Raw genomic sequence first — 21,654 nt, forward strand, 5'->3', positions numbered from 1 at the left:
ATTGTTTTGCAGCTGTCTAGTGGAGACCCTGATTTCTAGATCTGATCTTAACTGAATGTCTATTTTCATGAATAATGTATAGTGCATTTTGCTGTCATTGAATACGTCTATGCAATTCATTGTGTCTGAATACTCACTCTCTCTCTCTCTCTCTCTCTCACACACACACACACACACACACACACTTTCACTCTCACCTACACCTAGCACCTACACCTAGAAAATGAAGAAAATCTCTCACTCTCGCTCTCAAACACACACATACTTCTATAAAATGAAGAAGATATTCAATTTCTCTGGATTTTAGAGAAACTTTGGATGAGCAAAGTAGCTCTGATTTCCCAGTAGTTTGGAAACAGTACCACATAAATGATGAACATCAAATCGTCATTATGCTTCACTCAGAAGAAAATCTGTATTAGCATAATGGCAATTTTACAAGGAAAAATACTTCTAATGACATCATTATAGTAATTGACTTTGCTCTGTGATTTATGGTCTAATTGTATGTTTTTTAAACTTTTAATTAGATTTATATTTTTATATTCTAAGTTTAATATTTTTATTGTTTAACTGTTTCATATTTTTATATTGCTTTAAATGTTTTGTAAACCACCTTGAGATTTTTAATGAAAGGTAGTATAAAAATCTAACAATCAATAAATCAATATTAGCAAAGCTGCCCACTTCGTGAAAAATGGATACTGATATGCTTATCCAACTGGTCTACCTGAAGCTCATAGAATTAATAATTATGAATTATAGGCCATTTGTTTTCTTAATGGGTAGATTAGGTACTACTTGAAAGATAACAAGTGGTTTTGTTTATGGAACAATAAGAAGAATGGAGAAGAATGTACATGCTCTTATATTATTTTGGAATGTCCTATTCATATAAAACATTTTGTTACCTTGGCTCCAATAAATAAATACATAAATAAACAAACAACTTATATACCACTTTCCGACAAAGTTTCCAAAGCAGTTTACAGAGAGGACTAATAAATAAATAAATAAATTTTATTCACCTCATCTCATCTACTCATTAATTCATCTCATCTCACATACTCATCTCAAAGTATATGTAAGAATTCAGACATTAACATATAAGAGTGTATGTGTTGCCCAAACCAAGGAGAAAGAATTGCATAAAGATGACCTGATATGAATTACGGAGACCTGGTCAGGGGAAGCTAGTGGTCAAGTTTGGTCCCAGCTTCTCCCAGTGGGATACTCCATGGTGGAGCAGGTGAGAGGATGTGGGTGGGGATCTGGGGTGGCTGTGGTCTATAAGAATACCATCTTCCTTACCAGGATCACTGTCAGGGAGCTGGCCTATATTGAATGTGTGTACCTAAGCCTAGAGACCAAGGATGGACTGGGATTTGTGCTGGTGTACCAATCACCCCGCTGCCCAACAGAGTCCCTGAGCTGACGGTTCTGGTTGCAAAGTTGGCATTGGATTCGCCCATGTAGTTGGTGGTGGGAGACTTCAATGTTCATTTGGGGACCGGGTTGTCAGGAGTGGCTCAGGAGTTCATAGCGGCCATGATTTCTATGGGCCTATCCCAATTGGTCTCTGGACTGACGCATGACACTGGTCACATGCTTGATTTGGTCTTTTGCTCTGATCGAGGTGGTGTTCTGTGCGTGGGGACTTCATCGCCCCATTGTCATGGACAGACCATCATCTGGTTAAGGTAGGACTTGCAACTACAACCCAGCTCTGCAGGGGTGAAGGACCTACAGGTGAAACTCGGAAAATTAGAATATTGTGCAAAAGTCCATTAATTTCAGTAATGCAAATTAAAAGGTGAAACTGATATATGAGACAGACGCATTACATGCAAAGCGAGATAAGTCAAGCCTTAATTTGTTATAATTGTGATGATCATGGCGTACAGCTCATGAGAACCCCAAATCCACAATCCCAGAAAATTAGAATATTACATGGAACCAAGAAGACAAGGATTGTAGAATAGAACAATATCGGACCTCTGAAAAGTATAAGCATGCATATGTATTCAGTACTTGGTTTGGGCCCCTTTTGCAGCAATTACTGCCTCAATGCGGCGTGGCATGGATGCTATCAGCCTGTGGCACTGATGAGGTGTTATGGAAGACCAGGATGCTTCATTAGCGGCCTTCAGCTCTTCTGCATTGTTTGGTCTCATGTCTCTCATCCTTCTCTTGGGAATGCCCCATAGATTCTCTATGGGGTCAGGTCAGGCGAGTTTGCTGGCCAATCAAGCACAGTACACTGTATACTTTTCGGAGGTCCGATATTGTTCTTTTCTACAATCCTTGTCTTCTTGGTTCCATGTAATATTCTAATTTTCTGGGATTGTGGATTTGGGGTTTTCATGAGCTGTACGCCATGATCATCACAATTATAACAAATTAAGGCTTGACTTATCTCGCTTTGCATGTAATGCGTCTGTCTCATATATCAGTTTCACCTTTTAATTTGCATTACTGAAATTAATGGACTTTTGCACAATATTCTAATTTTCCGAGTTTCACCTGTATTAGGTTGATCTGCTTGAGAAGGCTATGGGACCCAACAGGATTCCAAGAAGCCTTGGAAGGGTTTAGAGTTGGCTCTGCTAGTGATTCTGTCAATGCTCTGGTGCAAACATGGAATAATGAACTCATTAGAGCAGTAGACACAAGCATCCTCTCCATCCTGCTTCAAAATTAGCCCCATGTTATTTGGAAGAACTATGGGAGCTGAAGTGGTAAGGTAGACGACTAGAGTACAAGCGAAGGAAGACTTGGCATGAATCTGACAGATCACAACACAGAGCACATTTGAAGATCTATGCTATGGCAGTGCAGGTGGCAAGGCAGTAATTCTTTTCTGCCCACATTGTTTCCACAAATTCATGTCCAGCAGAGCTGTCTAGGATTGTGAGATGGCAATTATGTGCCCTCGACCCCTTGAATTTGAACATGGGGCCATCTGTCTGTCACTCTGATATTTTCAATGACTTTTTTGCAGATAAATTTTCTTGCATTCACGCCGAACTGGATTCCACAGACTAAAGAGTCTACTGTGGAAGTGTCCAGCAACTCCTCTTATAGGATTACATTGGATCATTTTCAGTTTGTGATTCCTGAGGATGTGGACTAACTGCTTTGGACTGTACGTCCTACAGCCTGTTCTCTTGACCCTTGCCCAAACTGGCTTATTTCATCTGGTAATCAAATTATCAGAAGGGGTCTGGTAAATATTATAAATGCTTCTCTGAAGGAGAGAAGGATGCCTCCATGATTTAAGGAGGCTATTACTAAAACTTATTTGAAGAAACCTGCATTGGATCCCTCAGAGTTAGATAACTACAGACCCATTTCCAGTCCTCCACAGTTGGGCAAGGTGACTAAGCAGGTGGTGGTCTCTCAAATCCAGGCAGTTTTGGATGATACAGATTATCTAGACCCATTTCAAACTGGCTTTTGAGCAGGCTATGGAGTTGAGTCTGCTTTGGTTGGCCTGATGGATGATCTCCAGTTCATTACTGACAGAAGGGGTGTGACTCTGCCAGAGGCGTATCTAGGGGAAATAGTGCCAAGGGCAAGCACTGAAATTGTGCCCCCTGTCCAAACATCTGACACCCATCTTTCAGATAACTTTACCATAATAACAGCTCAAAAATACAAGTCAAGCTTGTTAATCTTTTAATAGTTCAAAAACTATTTAGCAGTGGACATAGGCAGACCAAAAAATGCTGGAATACTACAAATTTCAGTATGCTGGGGCTCATGAAATACCCAAAAACCATGTGGAGGTATACTTGGAAAACTAAACAGAAGTGTCTGTCTAATTCTCTACTATGCATTGTTGCATCACTATTACATAAGTTTTAAAAATAAATGGAGAATTTGACTTTTCCTAGATACTCTGAAAATAATTAAAGGAAATGCAGAGTAAACTGTGTCACTGCTTAGAATATATTCTAGTATTTCAGAAAGACAGTTAAAATGAGAGAAAGAGAGCAAGAAACTCCCAGTGGGCCTTATTTACTAAGGATTTCACACTGATTCAAAGACAAACTCACCATTAATAGCCATATTATTAAGACATCACATTTAACTCATTTATCACAAGAAGCAAAGTAAGAGCAAATCCTAGCTCCTAGATACAATCCTAGCTCATCTGTTTCAGCTCAGTATTCACAAGCCCTGATTCTCTGTACATAGTGCCAAACTAAATATGTGTACAGTGACTTATATTAATTTTTTTTTACATGTAGCCCCTTCCTAAAGGCTGTGGGGGGGGGTCTGCAAAGGTTCCCCATCCCCCTGCTGGCCTCTAGGGCCTCACAGGGACCATTTGAGCATGTGTGGTGACCATTTTTAAATTGTTTTTTTTAAATGGCCGCTGAAAACAAAATGGCCACCATGCATGCTCAAATGGCCTCTGCGTGTCCTGGCATCGCCTGGGGCCTCACATTGGCCATTTGAGCATGCGCAGTGGCCATTTTGTTTTCAGCAGCCTTTTTAAATATATATATATATATATATTCGGAAATGGCGCCCCCCTTCAGGGGGCGCCCGGGGCATGTGCCCTACCTGCCCTACCCTAGATACGCCCCTGGACTCTGCTGATCCTTTTGGATCTCTTTCAATACCATCTACCATTGTTTTCTTCTGGGTGGCCTGAAGGTGGTGGGATTGGGTGGCACCATTTTACAGTGGTTCTGTTCCTACCTCTCTGTGGTTGATTCTAGAAAATCACTTGGAGACCGCTGCTCTGCAGAGCGAGAACTAAAGTATGTCATTTCATAAGGCTCCATATTGTATCCAATGCTTTTTAACATCTACATGAAACTGCTGGGAGAGATCATCAGGAGGTTTGGTACAGGGTGTTATCAATATGCTAATGACACACAAATCTATTTCTCCATATTGACCTCATCAGGAAATGGCATAAATTCCCTGAATGTCTTCCTGGAGGTAGTAATAGGCTGGGTGAGGGATAACAAACTGAAATTAAACCTAAATAAGACAGAGGTATTGACTGTGGGGGCTCGGGACCTCAGAGATGGCTTAGATCTGCCTGTTCTGGATGGAGTTACACTCCCCCTGAAAGATCAGGCATATCGCTTGGGAGTACTCCTGTCTCCTGGATCCATAACTCTCTCAAATTTAGGCTGTTTCCTCAGTTTATCAGCTTCGGCTGATAGGTCAGCTATGCCCATTCTTGGATATAAATAAACTTAAAACAGTGGTGCATATGCTGGTAACCTCCAGGCTCAACTACTGTAATTCACTCTATGTGGGGCTGTCTTAGCATGTACTCTGTAAACTACAATTAGTGCAGCATACAGCAGCCAGACTGGTCTCTGGGACAACCCAAAGGGACCATATAACACCATTTTTTTAAAAAAAAAAAAACCTGCACTGGCTGCCGATGGGTTTCCAAGCAAAATTCAAAGTTCTGGATATTACCTATAAAACCCTTAATGGCTTGGGTCCAGGGTACTTAAGAGAGCACCTTCTTTGTCATGAACCTTATCTCTCTTTAAGATCATCTGGGGAGGTCTGTTTACAGTTGCCACTGGCTCATCTAGAGACAGTTTAGGGCCAGGCCTTCTCTGTGGCTTTGGAAAGCACTCCCTCTCAGAATAAGAACTTCTCCATCTCTGATTGCTTTTTAAAAGACCCTTGAGACACACCTGTTTTCTCAGGATTTTATTCAAAACTGATTTTCAACTGTTTAACTGTTTTTATCCTATGAAATTGTTTTGTCTTTAGTCTGTTTAGTCTGTATATTTGTTGTTTGTATGAGTCTAGAGATAGACATATCAGGCAGAATATAAATATGATAAATAAACAAAACTAGCTAACTTGTCATTGCACAGCTTTGCTCTAAGGAGATCTGAGAATAGAAAGGGCTGCACTCTAGATGCAATTTACTTCCAAGACACTGGAGATTAAAATTATAAGATATCTCAGTACAAAAGAGGCTAAACATATCTTGTACTGGAGATTAAGGGGACAACTCTGTGGTTATTAATCTCCCTCCCTCCCTCCCTCTGTGTGTGTGTGTGTGTGTGTATACAATATATATATAAAGTCACAGTGGTTTTATAACTCATGTAATAATAGTTGTCTAAGACACAAACTGAAAGAAATGTAAGGCAAAGAACTGCTTTCAAACCGGTACTGTATAGAAATTTTAACAGTGTTCTCTCTACATTTTATAAATCCCATCTACCTATTAATGAACATCCAACTCGTTACCCCAGCAAATAAATGTTTAGGATGAGGTTTACTGACTACTCTAACAAAACAATGTCACAGCCTTGGATATAATACCAGAGCTGTAGTCAATTTATGACTGTTGAAAACTTTAGGACTGGATGCACAAGTATCTTGCCCACAAAGTACTCACAAGACACCACCGCCTCTACTTCTTTCCCCTGCCCCAGGGCCCCTCAAAATTTAGAGTGCAGAAGGATAGATGCAGACACTCCATGCCGTCTACACTGCCTTCCCTTCCTAGCCCAAGGCCCTCAGAACTTAAAAGAGGTGGTGGTGGTGGTGGTGGTACCAGAGCCAGCAGGTGCTCCTGGCCCCAGCAGAGCATCTTTTTTCATTGCTGACCTCATGGAGACTACAAGTTCTAGCATCCCTGGTGAGAAAATGACATTCTGTGTTACATTTCTTCTGAAGAGAAGGCTCCCAGGAGAGCATGACAAGTGAAATTTCCCCCATCTGAGGCAGCAGGACTTGCAGTCCCAGACCAGCCTCCAAGTGGGAAAAGATCTCCAATCCAGGACCTGGAACACCCACCTCTCCTGCTGTTTTACAGCTTCCTGTTATTATTATTTCTTGTTTACACAGTCAGACAGGTGTTATTGACTAGTTTGTTTTATCCAGACATCGAGTCCTTCCCAAGGACCTGGGATGGCTGAATTTTATCATCAATACTGTTGGTTATTATCGATATAGTCGCAAAATATAGGCTGTTCAAAGTAAAGTTGTTTTTTTAAATTGGCTGATGGTGATTTCTGTGGCCCCTATGGTGTTGAGGTGCTCTTCAAGGTCTTTTGGAACTGTACCCAGGGTGCCAATTACCACTGGGATTATTTTGGTCTTTTTCTGCCACAGCCTTTCAATTTCAATTTGTAGATCTTTGTATTTTGTGATTTTTTTTCTGTTTCTTTTTCTTCTATTCTGCTATCCCCTGGTATTGCTGTGTCGATTATTTTAACTTGATTTATACTACACTACAGTTATATCTGGTGTATTGTGTGGCAGATGTTTGTCTGTTTGTAGTCAGAAGTCCCATAATATTTTTGCATCTTCATTTTCTACCACCTTTTTCAATTTTATGGTCCCACCATCTTTGGCTACAGGTAGCTTGTATTTTTTGCAGATGTTCCAGTGTACCCTCCCTGCTACCTTGTCATGCCTTTGTTTGTAGTCAGTCTGTGCAATCTTTATTATTATCATTATCATCATCATCATTATTGTTTTGCATTTATATCCCGCTCTTCCTCCAAGGAGCCCAGAGCGGTGTACTACATACTTGAGTTTCTCTTTCACAACAACCCTGTGAAGTAGGTTAGGCTGAGAGAGAAGTGACTGGCCCAGAGTCACCCAGCTAGTATCATGGCTGAATGGGGATTTGAACTCGGGTCTCCCTGGTCCTAGTCCAGCACTCTAACCACTACACCACGCTGGCTCCTTATATGGTGCAGCAGTTCAGATTGGCACCTTAAGTTTCAATTTTCATTGTTTTTAGGGTATTCGTGAGAATGTAAAACAGCTTAATTCTCATTTTAAACTGAAGGTTTTTGGATTACTGAATTATATTGCACTTGGGGATTTTGAAGTGGTGAAGCAAAGGTGCCTGAGTAAATGAGCAAGCAGTGGTAGGAGGGAGAGTTGCTTATTCAACTTGGACTAATCCTAACCAGAGAAGAACTCAGGAGTGAGAAGGAGTGTCATAATACTTGCTTTAGGTTGGAGGCAAATATTATAAGATAAAGTGGTTCATATTCCGAATCAAGGAATCATAATTGTCACTGCATTGTAGTGAAGGCAATGGACTGCACAGTAACCTTTCTGGTGAATATCAAGCAATCTACTCCATTCACTCCTACTACTGGCTACACACTCATGATGTGTTCTTCCTTGAAACATGGCACCCAAATAAACAGTAGCTGGAGTCAGATATCCAGTATAATTCCTTGCATTGGATGGGTCAATATAGTCTTAATGTCAACGTCATCTCACACAAAAGGTGAATCCCACCAAACAGGGATATTAATGCACATCCAGCTGCAGAAAGGTATTGTTAAAGTTAAAGGTAGACAGACCAAGAATGGGTTTGACCCCAGTTCAAATCCCCTTCAGCCATGGAACTCACTGGGTGGCTCTGGCCAAGTTGCTTATCTCTCAGCCTAACCTACCTCACGGGGTTGCTGTGAGGATAAAAGAAAAAAGATAACCATGTACATCACTCTGGGCTCCTTGTAGGAAGAGCGGGATATGAATGTAAAAATAGATACATAACTGGCTGATTAACTACACTGTCTTATGTGTGTTGGGAGGGGGGACACAAAATATATCAGGCAAGAATTCCCAGGTTTCAGCCTGACTTTCTTGTCATCACTGTGGATTGATTTGTGCCTTCCACATGCTAATATGGGTGACAGCATGACTGGTGAATGGAGGTGGAGTTGTCATGGAACTATGGAATGGCTGTCAGTGCTCTTACATTTGCTATACATTTCTGTTGCTATTTTTGTGCTTTTGACTTTGCTGCTGGGGGAATGTACAACTGCAACTATGTTATACTGACACAGTTTTTGCATTGGAGCCACCTCACTGAGAGGGGTCATAGGATTCAGATGTCCATATATGAACCATGGCCTCAACATGCCCTTCACAACACGAAGCCCTGCAGCTATCAATATACTATGGCTGGAAAATATTAAATCCTGAGAATGGTTTGCAAACTAATTTCAGTTTTAACATAATGAAGACACAGCTTTAAAAAAATTCACACTGACATCTCTATTAGGGGGGAAAGTCACAGCTTTTCTTTGAAGTGAATGTTGTTTTTGTTCATACTTCTGAATAATGTAAGATCTCTTTGATCTTGAGAAATTTCCAAAGAGAGTTTGGAAGCAATGACAGACAAAAAAGAAGACTGAAATCTCAGACGTTTAGGTTAAAAGGCAGGTGCATGAAAGACCTACTTCTAAAGACGAATCTTTTCCTAAGCCGTACCAGTATATCACATTAACACCGACTGTTTACTGAAATAATAAATGTAGAGTTCACCCAGGTGAAATGAAAAGAAGATGCAAATTAAATGTAGCCTCTAAACATTAAACCGACTAAAAAAAATAGATTTTGCCTTTCAATTCCTTATTTCTTAATTTGCAAAATACACTATAAATGATACTTTGCATCATACTTATGTATGGGCCAGCGTGGTGTAGTGGTTAGAGTGCTGGACTAGGACCGGGGAGACCTGAGTTCAAATCCCCATTCAGCCATGAAACTAGCTGGGTGACTCTGGGCCAGTCACTTCTCTCTCAGCCTAACCTACTTCACAGGGTTGTTGTGAAAGAGAAACTCAAGTATGTAGTACACCGCTCTGGGCTCCTTGGATGAAGAGCAGGATATAAATGTTGTTGTTGTTATTATTATTATTATTATTATTATTATTATTATTATTATTAATGTGCACTGCCTAGGGATGCACATGTCAGGTGGTATAGAAATGTGATCAATCAATCAATCAATCAAATTAAAACCCATAACCCATACAGAGAGATAGGATCAGATAGTTGTTGGAAATCTGAATCACAGGTAACACACATTCCTTGCCTACAGCCCCTGGCTTCCCTGCAGCCCCCTTAGCCATTAGGCCCACTTAGCCATTAGCCCAGTCAACATTCCCTTTTACCCAAAATCTAAAACAAAACCACTGGCCCACACCCTAGTGCTGATGTTGTGCACATGCCGTGATAAGAGACATGTGCATAGTGGTAGCATCCCTGCTTCTGCAGTGTAGGGTTTGACGAGTTTCTTTGATCTCTTCTTCTCCTGGAAGTTCTCTGCACAGCTTGGAATTATGTCCTGGAGGGTCACTCAGCTGCAGAGTGTGTTTCGGGGATAAGAAAAAAATGTCTAGTTCCTACGCTTCAGAAGCAAGGATACTTTTACCACACATGTGCCTTTTTTAGTTCCATATGTTAAGTGTTAGGATGTCAGTCACCATTTGAGAATCTTATTTCCATGGGATGTGAGCAGGAGAACTTTCTGGAATTTTTGAGCACAGAGCAAATACCAAAACTGTTCTTGATTTTATAGACCAGGATCATATTCAAAGATACATAGCAGGACTGACAAGGGAGGGGGGAATTCATCTTGGAAGCACTTAAACTTGGAAAAGTCCTATCAAAACAGACTGTCCTGTGTCATCATTCCATAGACCTTATTGTGATTAAGCTCCTAAATTCCTCTTAAATTCTGCTTTTGGGAATAACCCTGGAATAATAAGTGTCCCATTCTGATGCAACTTCTCCACATATCCAAGGACAGCTTCCAATTTTTGCATCAGAACTGGCCTAAAGTGTATGTGCACAGATCTTTTTTAGGATTCAGAACCAAGGCTTAATTAATGATTTACTGGCAAGAGTGGAGAATTAAGGAACAGAAACAATTGTAGACATTTGACATACGTATAAACCCCATTTAAATCAATGGGACTTGCAGGTGTGTAACAGTGAACATGCAGCAATGTACAGAGATCACAGTCTCTGCATTTCCGTCCATTCTGTACTTTTCTGCATGTATATGTTACACAGAGCCATAAACCAGAAACAAAAAGAGGTATAGTGAACCAAAAACAGTTGAACCTCGATATCCGTGGATTTGTTATATGCAAATTAGCATATCTACAGCATATGTGAAAAAGAAAGGGGGGAAACATATCAACCTCGCATATCTGCCGATGGGAGGGGGGACGACGCAGAAATTACCACAGAGGTCATTTCCGGCCACCATTTTGTGTTTGGAGCCTCAAAATGACTCTGTGGTTTTTTAAAAAAGAAAAAAACTGGTGATTTTCAGTCAATTCTGGTGCATTCCGGGGCACAATGCACTCAGAGGACTCAACTAAGTACGGTAGGCAGCTTCCTCCTGCATTCCCCCCCTTCCTGGAAATTTGATGTTTTGTTGAGGTTTCCCCCCCAAACCGGGAACCTAACCCCCAATTCCCCACCGCTGCAAGACTCGAAATTCATGGTTTCTGTAACCGTGGTTTTACCATGGAAGGGAACCCCTGTGAATATCGAGGTTCTCCTGTACTATAAATTGGAGTAACAAAGTTACTAGTTTATAAGGGATTATCAAATGCAGAGAGTATTATAATATCATTTGAATACTTTCTGGGTGGCAGTGGGGAAATGCTTGACTAATAAGCAGAAGGTTGCTGGTTCGAATCCCCATTGTTACTACATTGGGCAGCAGCGATATAGAAAGATGCTGAAAGGCATAATCTCATACTGCTCAGAAGGAGGCAATGGTAAACCCCTCCTGTATTCTACCAAACAAAACCACAGGGCTCCGTGGGCGCCAGGAGTCAAAATTGACTTGACGGCACTTTAATTTTGATGCATAAACACAGCTGATGCTTTCAACTCTCACCACCAAGATGTGGGTAATCCACTTCCATGGTTGCCTGTAACCCTATTCACATGTTATATTCAACACTTGTACAACGAGTGTACAGAGGTATAGATCTGTACCCAGGGACAGTTATTCACACATTAGGCTGAACACAGGTAGAGGAGTACACGTCCCTATCTGTACCATGCATTTGAGGGGCTTGTACCCACGTTCACTTTTTAAATGAACACAGGTATACACATTCACAATGTACAGACATCTGTACACGCATACAGTATAATGTCTGAATGGGGTGTGTGGCTTAGATGAGAACATATGGAAGTTGTCACATGTGAGAGTCATGTTTGCGCGGGATGCTCATGTATCAAAGCAATCCCTATGATTTAGGTGTCAAAACTGCAGCAAGTTATTGCATCTTCCATTGAGGAGTTATCAGGAAAATGTGCATAGCATTTAGAATTCATCTCAGGATATTATACAATTGCATCTGAATGTGCAGCATTTGTTTCTAACTCCATTCAAAGTTACTTCAAAAAACAACTACACTGTATTAGCACAAACTTGCTCTCTAACCATACATTGCTCAAAGCTAGAATGCTCCCTTACCTTTGGGCCTTGTCTTCCTGGATATCCTGGCAATCCAGGAACACCAAGTTTACCCTGTGTTAAAAAGAAAATTAATTCATTTCTCACTTGTTTCCCAGAAGTTAAGTTACAACTGTATTGAAACTCCACCCTTTCCACAAAAATGACCAGTCTCATTTGCAGGTCTGCAAGAGCTGAAACAACAAAGCAAGATCAAGCTGGGAGTGTGGTTTCCCTGAATCAGTGATGGCATATTCCTAGTAGTCTTCCATTCCTCCATTATATCATATTAGCTGTCTTGATAGTTAAGAATGTTTTGCAGCATTATGGAGATCATTAATTCAGAAGCAATAGTCATTTACAGTCATCCCTTGCCAACCGCGAGGGTTCTGTTCCAGGAAAACCTCACGGTTGGTGAATTCATGATAGGTGAGCCCTTGAAATCAATGGCAAACAGGGGGTTAAGGGAATTGTGGTTGCAAAAGGACTGCAAAATACACTTTAAAATAGGAAATCCCGCCCCCAAATTACCAGGAGTGAGTAAGAGCCATTTTTGGAAAGGCGGTATAGAAATCGAATGAATGAATGAATAAGAGGAGTAAAGGGAACCACGGAAATGAAAATCGCCCCCCAAAAACCAACCCAAACTGAAAAAAACATCTTGCCAAACTGTCGACACACAGGTTGTGGTTGGCAAGACCTACCACAATTTCCTGGTCTCAGATACTCTAATACGGGATTGGGAAACCCACGCTTGGCAAGGGATGACTGTACTTACCAACAGGTAGATGAAATAGAAAGGTATACTTTCTGGAATTAATGAGTCAACTGTTAAAGTATTTTAGTGATAGTTTACAAAGGTCACTAGTATTAAATACAAAATATAACACTTTCCCCAGTTTTTCCTTCTAGCCTATAAATTGCTATTCCTTAAAGGAATCTGTGTAGAAAACAGGGAAAGAAGACCATTTGGGGAGACACCTTCAAAAGACTTCCCCCACCCCACCTGCCACACATTAATTTGTAACATGCAACAGAGATCTGCACTACGATGTTCAGATAATTCCACAAAAATAGTCCATTAGTGGGTTACTAACCTTTTCTCCAGCTTGACCGGAGCCACCTGGGTCACCATTTGGACCGGCACGACCTTTGGGACCCTCAGGCCCATCTTCTCCTCGAGGACCAAGAGGACCAACTTCACCCTTCAAAACAAGTGCTGTGTAAATATAGCAAGTAAAACCAGCCACCTTGCTCTGGGAAAAAGGCAGTATAATCAATGGAATAGTTGTCCTGGCTGAAACTACAAGCACTCTAATTAAGAGAAAACTACTGTTCCATGCAGTATTAGGAGAAATCCACAAACTGTATTCAGTTGCATTCAGAAGATGCGCAACTAACAGCAAGTGTTTCTGCTCCACAAGGCTTAAATCTTCAATTATAATCTTAGCTGATGGTTGCAGTGTGTTGCTTCTGGTTGATGCTCCTCAGTAATGTATTTTACTTTGACATTTTAGTTATTATTTCACTCTTGAAAGCTAATATTTTGTTAACTGCTTTGATTATAATTGTATAGAAAACTGGGATATAAATACAGTAACAATGTACATACAATAAATGATCTTGCTAAAGAAGTTCTTGTTAGTACCCACATTTTATAGAGTCAGCTTTTTAAAATAGTGTATAGACATACAAATTGACTATGCTGAATTAAGAAGCAATGGTGACACTGGATTTCATCAGTTCTCCCCACAAATCTTTCTAAGGTCCCAAATCAGAAGACCATAGTTTGTATCCAAACCCCACTATCTGCCTGAGTAAAGGGAGGAGTGTGCACTTTTTGTTGATTCCCCCTTTCTTCTTTAGCTCTCTGCACTCCCGAAAGCCTGCTCCCGATGGTTTGTTGACCTCCTCAGAATTTCAGAGGAATGCAGAGGGAAGGGGAAATTGATTAAAATTAAGCTCTCCCTCTTGTATGAGTGCAAGGTAGAATGAGTGGAAGGCAGGGTTTGGCTAAAACTCAGGGTAAATACAAATAGAAGTTCCAACTATTAATCTACTTAGAAGGGCGCAGGAATAAGGCTCACACCCTTACAACATAATATAATGAGAGCCAGGACCTATATGTGAGGTTGAGTTGTAGGAAATCACGTGCATAGGTCCTGGCCCTCAAACACCCTTCCCAAAGTTCACAGTACATATCTGCTATGGCTGTTCTGACTTATGTGAGACATATACTGCTGATCTAATTATCCCTTTTTCAGCATATATGGCAAGTCCCAATCTTAAAAGAGCCTCCCTGGTTCTGGTGACTCCAGCCACTGAGAAAGTCTCTTTCCATCTGCATGACCCTGTCTTTTCATCTGCATAACTTTGCCCTAAATAAATTTATTAGGCCAAATGGAGTCTGATGAAATGTTGGGAATGGACGATGGGCCAGTTCAGACAATACACTGAACTGCCCTCTCAAACATGTGGGAGGAGAGCATAGCCATGCACATCTCCCATGCAATTAGATAGCCACAGGATGGCATGCCAGGTAGCAGGGGAGTGCATATCTACACTCCTCCCTCACACATTTTGGATGGGCTAGTATCATCCAAACCAGCCCTTCTATATCAAAAGGAATACTTACTCTATCACCTTTAAGGCCCATGTCACCTTTAAAGCCTGGGAAACCATCTTCACCCTGACAGGAAAAGCACAATAAAGAGTTTGTTATGTAAATGGAATAAAAATTATTAAATAAACTAAATGAACATATGCATGGGTATAACGCATGTAGAAGCCATCCCTATTTTGCTGTAAGCCACAGTAATTCACACTACTAAAGCTACATGCCAAATAACTGTAGTACGATAGTATCTCTATCAGGAAAAAAAACACATTGCCACAGGCAAATTGAATTACTTTTCAGGTTTAAAGAAGAATAAATAAGAAGTACTTAAGGCAACAGACAATTAGATTTCTTAATTAATCAAGAAGCTTTTTGTTATGACATTACTATTCTGAATTCAATGTCCTTTAATATGTTTAGAATTGTTGTGGTCTTTTTCTGTTAGATGCTTCATGTTCAAAAGTCACTCAGGAGATGATCCTAAAGACACCAAAGCTATTCTCATGAGCTATAAAAACCGACCTAGAGAAGCCCAGCCCGATTTTCATGATGCATGAGAACTGACGAGAGTCACACACCTCCTAGTGGCAGTGCGCCCTCTGAAGTAGTCCTCTGCTTAACCTGGGTTTGGGGAGCAAGTGCACCCAAAAACTGGGCTGAGGGATTGTGTGTTTGCAGCCGTGGCAGGCACACTCTGGGGACTCCCAGTAAGGCATCACGCACCCACATAGTGCATTATTGGGGCTCTGGGGGCACTTCCCTGTGTTCGACCCCCAGAGTTGCCAGGTAAGCCACGGGTGGCCTGCAGGAGAGCCACCACTCATCTGGTTGGCGATCCACCCGCTCAGGGAAGGGTAAGAGATCATCTGTGGGGAGGGTTGGGAAAACCCACTCTCCCTGCAGACCTCATTTCAGAGCTTCATGCTGCTTGTGTGAAGCGCCTCACTATCTAGTGATTAAAGGTTTTAATCTAGCGATTAAAAGAAACACAGCTGTGTTTCTCATGGGACAGTCATGTAGTAATGATGGCAAACTTAGGAATCTGGAGGTTCAGAAATAAACACCCACAGTTTTGAACTCCCTGAACCCATTGCAGATCAAGCCCAAAGGCCTCTGACATTTGATCCTAGTTCAGAATAGCCTCTTCCTATCGCCAGCCCTTCCTGTTGTTACTATCATCACCCCTTCTCCTTTTTACCAAAGTTCTCTTGCCACCACCATTTACTCATGGTGGCAGCAGTGGCAGCAGTGGCGGCCATATGGGCTGGTAACAGGGCCTCTGTTAGCTCCTACAATTGTGCTTCAGTGTATCTTGAGCACCAGGAGGCACAGGAAATATAATGTTCCCAGCTCCTGACATGCTTTCTAGAAATGCCCATAGCTCTTCAAATGATATTTCCCAGGTCCCAGGACATTGCTGTATATGCTCAAAGCATTCCACACATCAGAATCACTTGAAAATGTAGGTCCCATGGCTGCGAACTACATTTCCCAACGTTCCTATGTGTCAAATGCTGCTATGGTGGTGTTCTAGGATCTATTATTTATTTATTTATTTATTTATTTATTTATTTATTTAACATATTTTTATACCACTCCAAACTTACATCTCTAGATTTATCTAATGAATCTCCTCCATAAGGCCTCTCCAATGCAAAGTGTTTCCAATGTTACTGCCATGTAAATTTTGGAGAAAGGGAATCCAGTAACAGGCATGGTGCTTGGGGCATGTCATGCTCCCAATTAGCTATTGAAAGCTTGACTGTGTAAAAATGCATCAGACCATTTATTAATTATGGGACTGTCTTATCAAGTGAGTGAATAAATACAGGAATGTCTATCAAGTGAAAAGCTAATCATTCATTAACTACCACAACTTCAACTGGTGTTAATTGGCCCACTGCCTTACCAAATATCAAACAGCCTGGGATAAATCACAAATGGCAGTATTGCAGTACAGTTCCCCTAGGAATCCACATTATAATAGTAAGTAATTATTTCTTCCCCCCACCCCTTCAGAAGGCGATATTTTCAGGACTTATGAAAAGTTTTCAGGTCATGGACCAAAAAAAGTGTCACTTAACCTGATTTTTAAGATTTTCTAGAACAGACTTGAGCCTCCTGTTTCCCACTCTTCATCTTATCTGACTGTTGGGAACACTCCTCTTGCGCTCAATGGAAGCACTCGGGAAGGAGCGTAAATGTCCACTGCACATGATCTCTAGTTCTTTAGGGAAGCCAGTCCTACACTTAAGGAGTCGTGTGTAGCGATTCTATTTTAAAAAGGTGTAGTTTCTCTATTTTGGGGACCACTCTATTCTCCAGATAGTCGTCTGGTACAGCGGAGGCTCCTCTTTAGGGCCAAACAGGGCCAGGCTCTCCAAGAAAAAAAAGCAAGAAATTCAATTAAATATTTAACAGCATTCAATAAATTAAAGAAAGACTTCTGTGTGACCTTAATCACTACTGACTATTTAATCCTGGTTTTATTTTGGTTTTCCATTGCTTCTCTCATGTCTGAATCATGAGTAGGCTCTTGCTGGCAGAGGAAGGGACCTGCAGATTACAGACGACATGACAAGGTTTCCTTGCTCCAGTTTTCTCAATACAAGGAAAGCCAAACTGGCTTCTCTTGTCTTGGGCCCCGCTTGGCAGGAAAAGTACCATGGAAACTGACAAGTTGGCAAGATCAGCCAATAGACATTTGCCACAAGCTGGAATTTCCAGCCAATCACACAAAGCACAATGGCATAAAGTAATCTTGGGCAGGGCTGGCCCCTTGGATACCCCAGCAGATACAACCTCTCTCTAATTGGTCAACTTTCCACTGTGAGGGCTCAGCCATGCACACAGAGACCACTTGGAATACTGGGAAGAAGAGGCACCGTTCTAAAGATGTGATTATTTCCCTCCCCTTTTGCTTTGCTGTTTTTAGACAGAGCAGGAGGGCCTGGCTCCAGTGGATGGAATTCAAGATAAAGTTGGCCTAGGCTAGTAGGCCTTTATTTTCAAATTTGTGTTCCAGTTACTGTTGTCAACTCCTACCGAAGCTATTTCTGCAGGATGTCCCCCCTGCCCCACATTTTTTTCACAATATTCAACCAGGGGAAGGCCTGCCTGGCTCCTGTAACAGGAAGCCCAGTGGCTTACTCAAGGTGCTAGCTAGGCCTAGCCTAGTCCAGTCAGGCTTTTATTTTCAATTGTGTGTTCTAGTTGTGGCTTGAAAATTATTATAATTACTCCAGTGACAACTGCAGAAGCAAAAAGATGTTTTTATATTTGTGTGTACTGTAGGAGAGACATAGGAACATAGGAAGCTGCCATATACTGAGTCAGACCATAGGTCCACCTAGCTCAGTATTGTCTACACAGACTGGCAGCGGCTTCTCCAAGGTTGCAGGCAGGAATCTCTCTCAGCCCTATCTTGGAGATGCTATATTTGGAGATGTTATATTTGGGAAATATGAGAACTGATGTTCAATATGGTGAATAATAGTATTTATATTATGTTGCTGAGTTTTAAGAGTACTTCACAGAAACAATTTCATGAACCATGATAAAAGTACTAAAAGGTAGGTTAGTTGGAGCAGGGGAGTTAAGCTATATCAGCTGGCAACCTACTAAGTAGATGCAGATGCTATACTACTACCCTTTGAATCTTCAAGGGCTTCTCATTGGCATACAGTGGTTATTGCAAAGTGTGTGCCATCCCCCCAAAATGTGTGTGTTGTAGTGGCATGACAAAAAACCCAAACTGGACCCACCAACTTCAAACTCCACCAGGAAGTTTCCCACACAGGGCTTTTAAAGCCCTTTAGCTCGCATCTCCTCCAGAATGGAGGGATGCGTTCACATATCGAGCAGATTTACCCCAAAGTCCCTGCGAGCTATTGGGGAGCACTCCGCACACAGTTCAGGTTTTTCATTGCAGGTTAGAGTGCAGCCTGATTTATATCTGCATCGGGTTTTTGAAATAACTTTGAGTTTGCAGGAAAGCCTCACAAACTTGTGGTAAAGCTTGCTGTGTGGAGAACGCCCAGCCACCACTGCCATTTGTTGTACCTCCACACAACCAGCTGTCTCCACAGCCCAAGTGTGGCAGGGCAACTTACCCCACAGGAGGAGGAGGACTGGCAGCGGGCACAGGTACAGGTGTGTGTGTGGGGTGGGGGGAGGCAGACTCCATGAGGGGCACATCTGACCACGGGATCTTGTGGGGGCCCAAGATCTCACAAGTCGGGGTCTTGGACTCTCATGAGACTTGCCACAAGTGCAGGGAGGAATATAAAGTAGAGGTTGATGATGAGATGGCAAAGGAGTTTGTGGAGGACGGGAGAGACCTCACTGGGCTGTGTGAGAGATGGGGGTGGGACCAAAATGGGGCCGATGAAATCCCACTCAGCTACAACAGAGAGAGGCAGGGGGAGAATCAATGACAGCAATCACACCACTCCCTCAACACTCCAACGCCAGTTGAGGGCTTAATGCTTAACAACCCCGGCACTATCTCAAGGAGGGAACCCCCGTAGGGACATGACACCATACTAACAAAATAATTCACATACAGGTGGCAAGACTTGATAATAAAATTAGCAACATCAAGCACTTTCTGCAACCAAGAATCATAGCATGTGAAGAAGCTTTGTATGCACCACTTAATTCAGGAAATCCAAAGCTAGAGCATTCTAAACCAATGGCCACTCACTCTCTGTTTGAAGACCTCCAGTGAATCCATCCCACCTGCTAGACAATTGGTTCCATTGCTAACTGCTCTTACTGTATAAACAAATCTTGATTAAAATGAAATCTTGATTTAAAATCTTGATTCAAGTTTGATGAAAGCCACATAAAAACTGTTCCAGGAGCTAAAATCACCAGTTATGCAGCTAACCACTCCATGGAAGATTAGAGCAGCTCTATGTTGGAACCATCTTTATCCTGGGGTGACACAATCTTTGGGCTGAAAAAGCTTGTAGCTAAGTGGTTTATAGTATTTGTGTGCTTCAGAGTGATGTATGAAGTGAAGTTATATTGCTTGCTGTCAGGCAAGAAGGGAGGAATGATTGATTGACAATAAATACTAGCAATTCTTAAGAAAAGACTAAAAGCATAACCTCTACAGTTAGTAAGAACTATGTTACAACTCCCAGCCTCTTCTCAACAGAAATGTCTTCTTTTCCATTGCTAACTAAAGGCACTTGCAACCCAATTTGCTACTTTGTTCAATAACTAATACAATCTCCTTCTTGATTAGCAAAAGTACCTCCACCAATAAACAGATCAGTTATTTCAACCAGGGTTCCTCCAGATGCTGCTGAACTACAACTCCCATCTTCCCCAGCTACAATTTATTGTGGCCACGGATGTCTGGAGTTGTAGTTCAGCAACATCTGGAGGAACCCTGGTTGGGAACCACTGAAATAGATCAAGGCAGCTGTTTTAATGAGAAAGTGCATTTATCCTGACTATCCAATGCAGAAGTTCATTACTTGATTCTTGGGGGGAAATTCCAAACAAGAGATAGACGCTATTCTCACAACCAGCCGAAACCAGGCAAAGGGAGCCCAGCCCAGTTTTGGCTGGTCGTGTGGGAGCCGAGTGGCTCCCGCCTGCAAGCCAGCTTAAATGCTCCTCCCGAAAAAATGAGGTTAGTGGGGTGTGTGATCTGCTAGCCCCGTGGGGTTTTTTTTGGTCATGTCACTGTGGTGCAGTTCTACACTGCAGTGACTCATGCAAAGCCCCCCAATGGGGAGGCTACAACAAACCTCCCAGCATCGGGGGCTCCCTAGAATGCCCCTCGCACTCACACAGGGCATTCTGGGGCTTCTGACGGCCAGGAGGTCCCTGAACCCTGCCACCCCAATCGGTTCCATGATGAAGGTGGTAATCATCTGGGCGGCTGATCTGACAGCCAAGGAGGGCTGCCTGCTCATGTGCGGGGAGAGTGGGTCAAGCCCGCTCTCCCCACTAAACCCGTTCTGGTGCTTCACACTGCTTGTGTGAAGTGCCTCATAATGTCATATAATCCCAAAGCCAAAATGGGAAGAAGCTCAGTAGAACCAAGGCCACCAAACAGAGGATAATGGACACTGAGTGCCAGGCTGATCTAGGCAGGGTTCCAACTTTCCTATCCCCGGAAAGCCTCAGATACAGCTGTGACAGATACACGGTGTATCTGTCACAGCTAGACACCCCAAGCCACAGAAGGACATTTACTCTCGCCCAATGTTATGCCCTCCCCTCCGCTGTACTGGAAGGCAACTACATGTTTGTGTAGAATAACATCAGTTTGTGAAGCTCAGCGGGGAGAGTGGGCTAAGCCCGCTCTCCCCGCAAATGATCAGGGCGGGAGCCCTGGGTGGCCAGATTGGCTGCCCACACGATTGCCTGCTCCGGCTCCGTGACGGAGCCGGTGGGGGCTGGGGAGTTTGGGGGCCACGTGACCCCCAGCTCAAATATGCCCTGCACGAGTGTGCAGGGCATACTGGAGAGACCCCTGGAGCCAGGAGGCAGCTTTTCGCCTCCCCTCCGGGGGTCTACTCATGAGTAGTCACGGCACAGAGCCACGCTGCAGCTACTCACGATCGGGAAGCCCAGGTTAGCAGAGAGCTCGCTCCGCTAACACGGGCTTAGGGGAGGGCTACAAAAGCGGGTGACCCGCTTTGACTCAACCAGGCTCGGCTGCAAGCCCAGTGAATCTCACGATTGGTGGGAAGCGGGTTAAGCACCCTTAGCCCACTTTCCACTGATCATCAGAATAGCTCCATAGTGACGATACTGTTGAAACAGATTTT

General features: G+C 42.5%; 1 protein-coding gene across 5 annotated transcripts in view; it reads right to left on the reverse strand.

Annotated features, from left to right (window-relative positions):
• The window catches only part of COL11A1 (collagen type XI alpha 1 chain), a 382,842-nt gene that overhangs the window by 154,753 nt on the left and 206,435 nt on the right, over nt 1–21,654 (reverse strand). For all 5 annotated transcript variants that reach the window (XR_008306906.1, XM_053249173.1, XM_053249172.1 and 2 more), the window contains 3 exons: nt 14,879–14,932; nt 13,341–13,448; nt 12,265–12,318 (listed from right to left, as the gene is read on the reverse strand). Coding sequence is in view for 4 of the 5 variants with exons in the window: in XM_053249173.1 (XP_053105148.1) it covers nt 12,265–12,318; nt 13,341–13,448; nt 14,879–14,932 (216 nt within the window). In the remaining variant the exon portion in view is untranslated. The remainder of the gene's footprint in view (nt 1–12,264; nt 12,319–13,340; nt 13,449–14,878; nt 14,933–21,654) is intronic.

The sequence above is a fragment of the Hemicordylus capensis genome, chromosome 4, assembly GCF_027244095.1.
Source record: "Hemicordylus capensis ecotype Gifberg chromosome 4, rHemCap1.1.pri, whole genome shotgun sequence".
NCBI classification, from domain to species: domain Eukaryota; kingdom Metazoa; phylum Chordata; class Lepidosauria; order Squamata; family Cordylidae; genus Hemicordylus; species Hemicordylus capensis.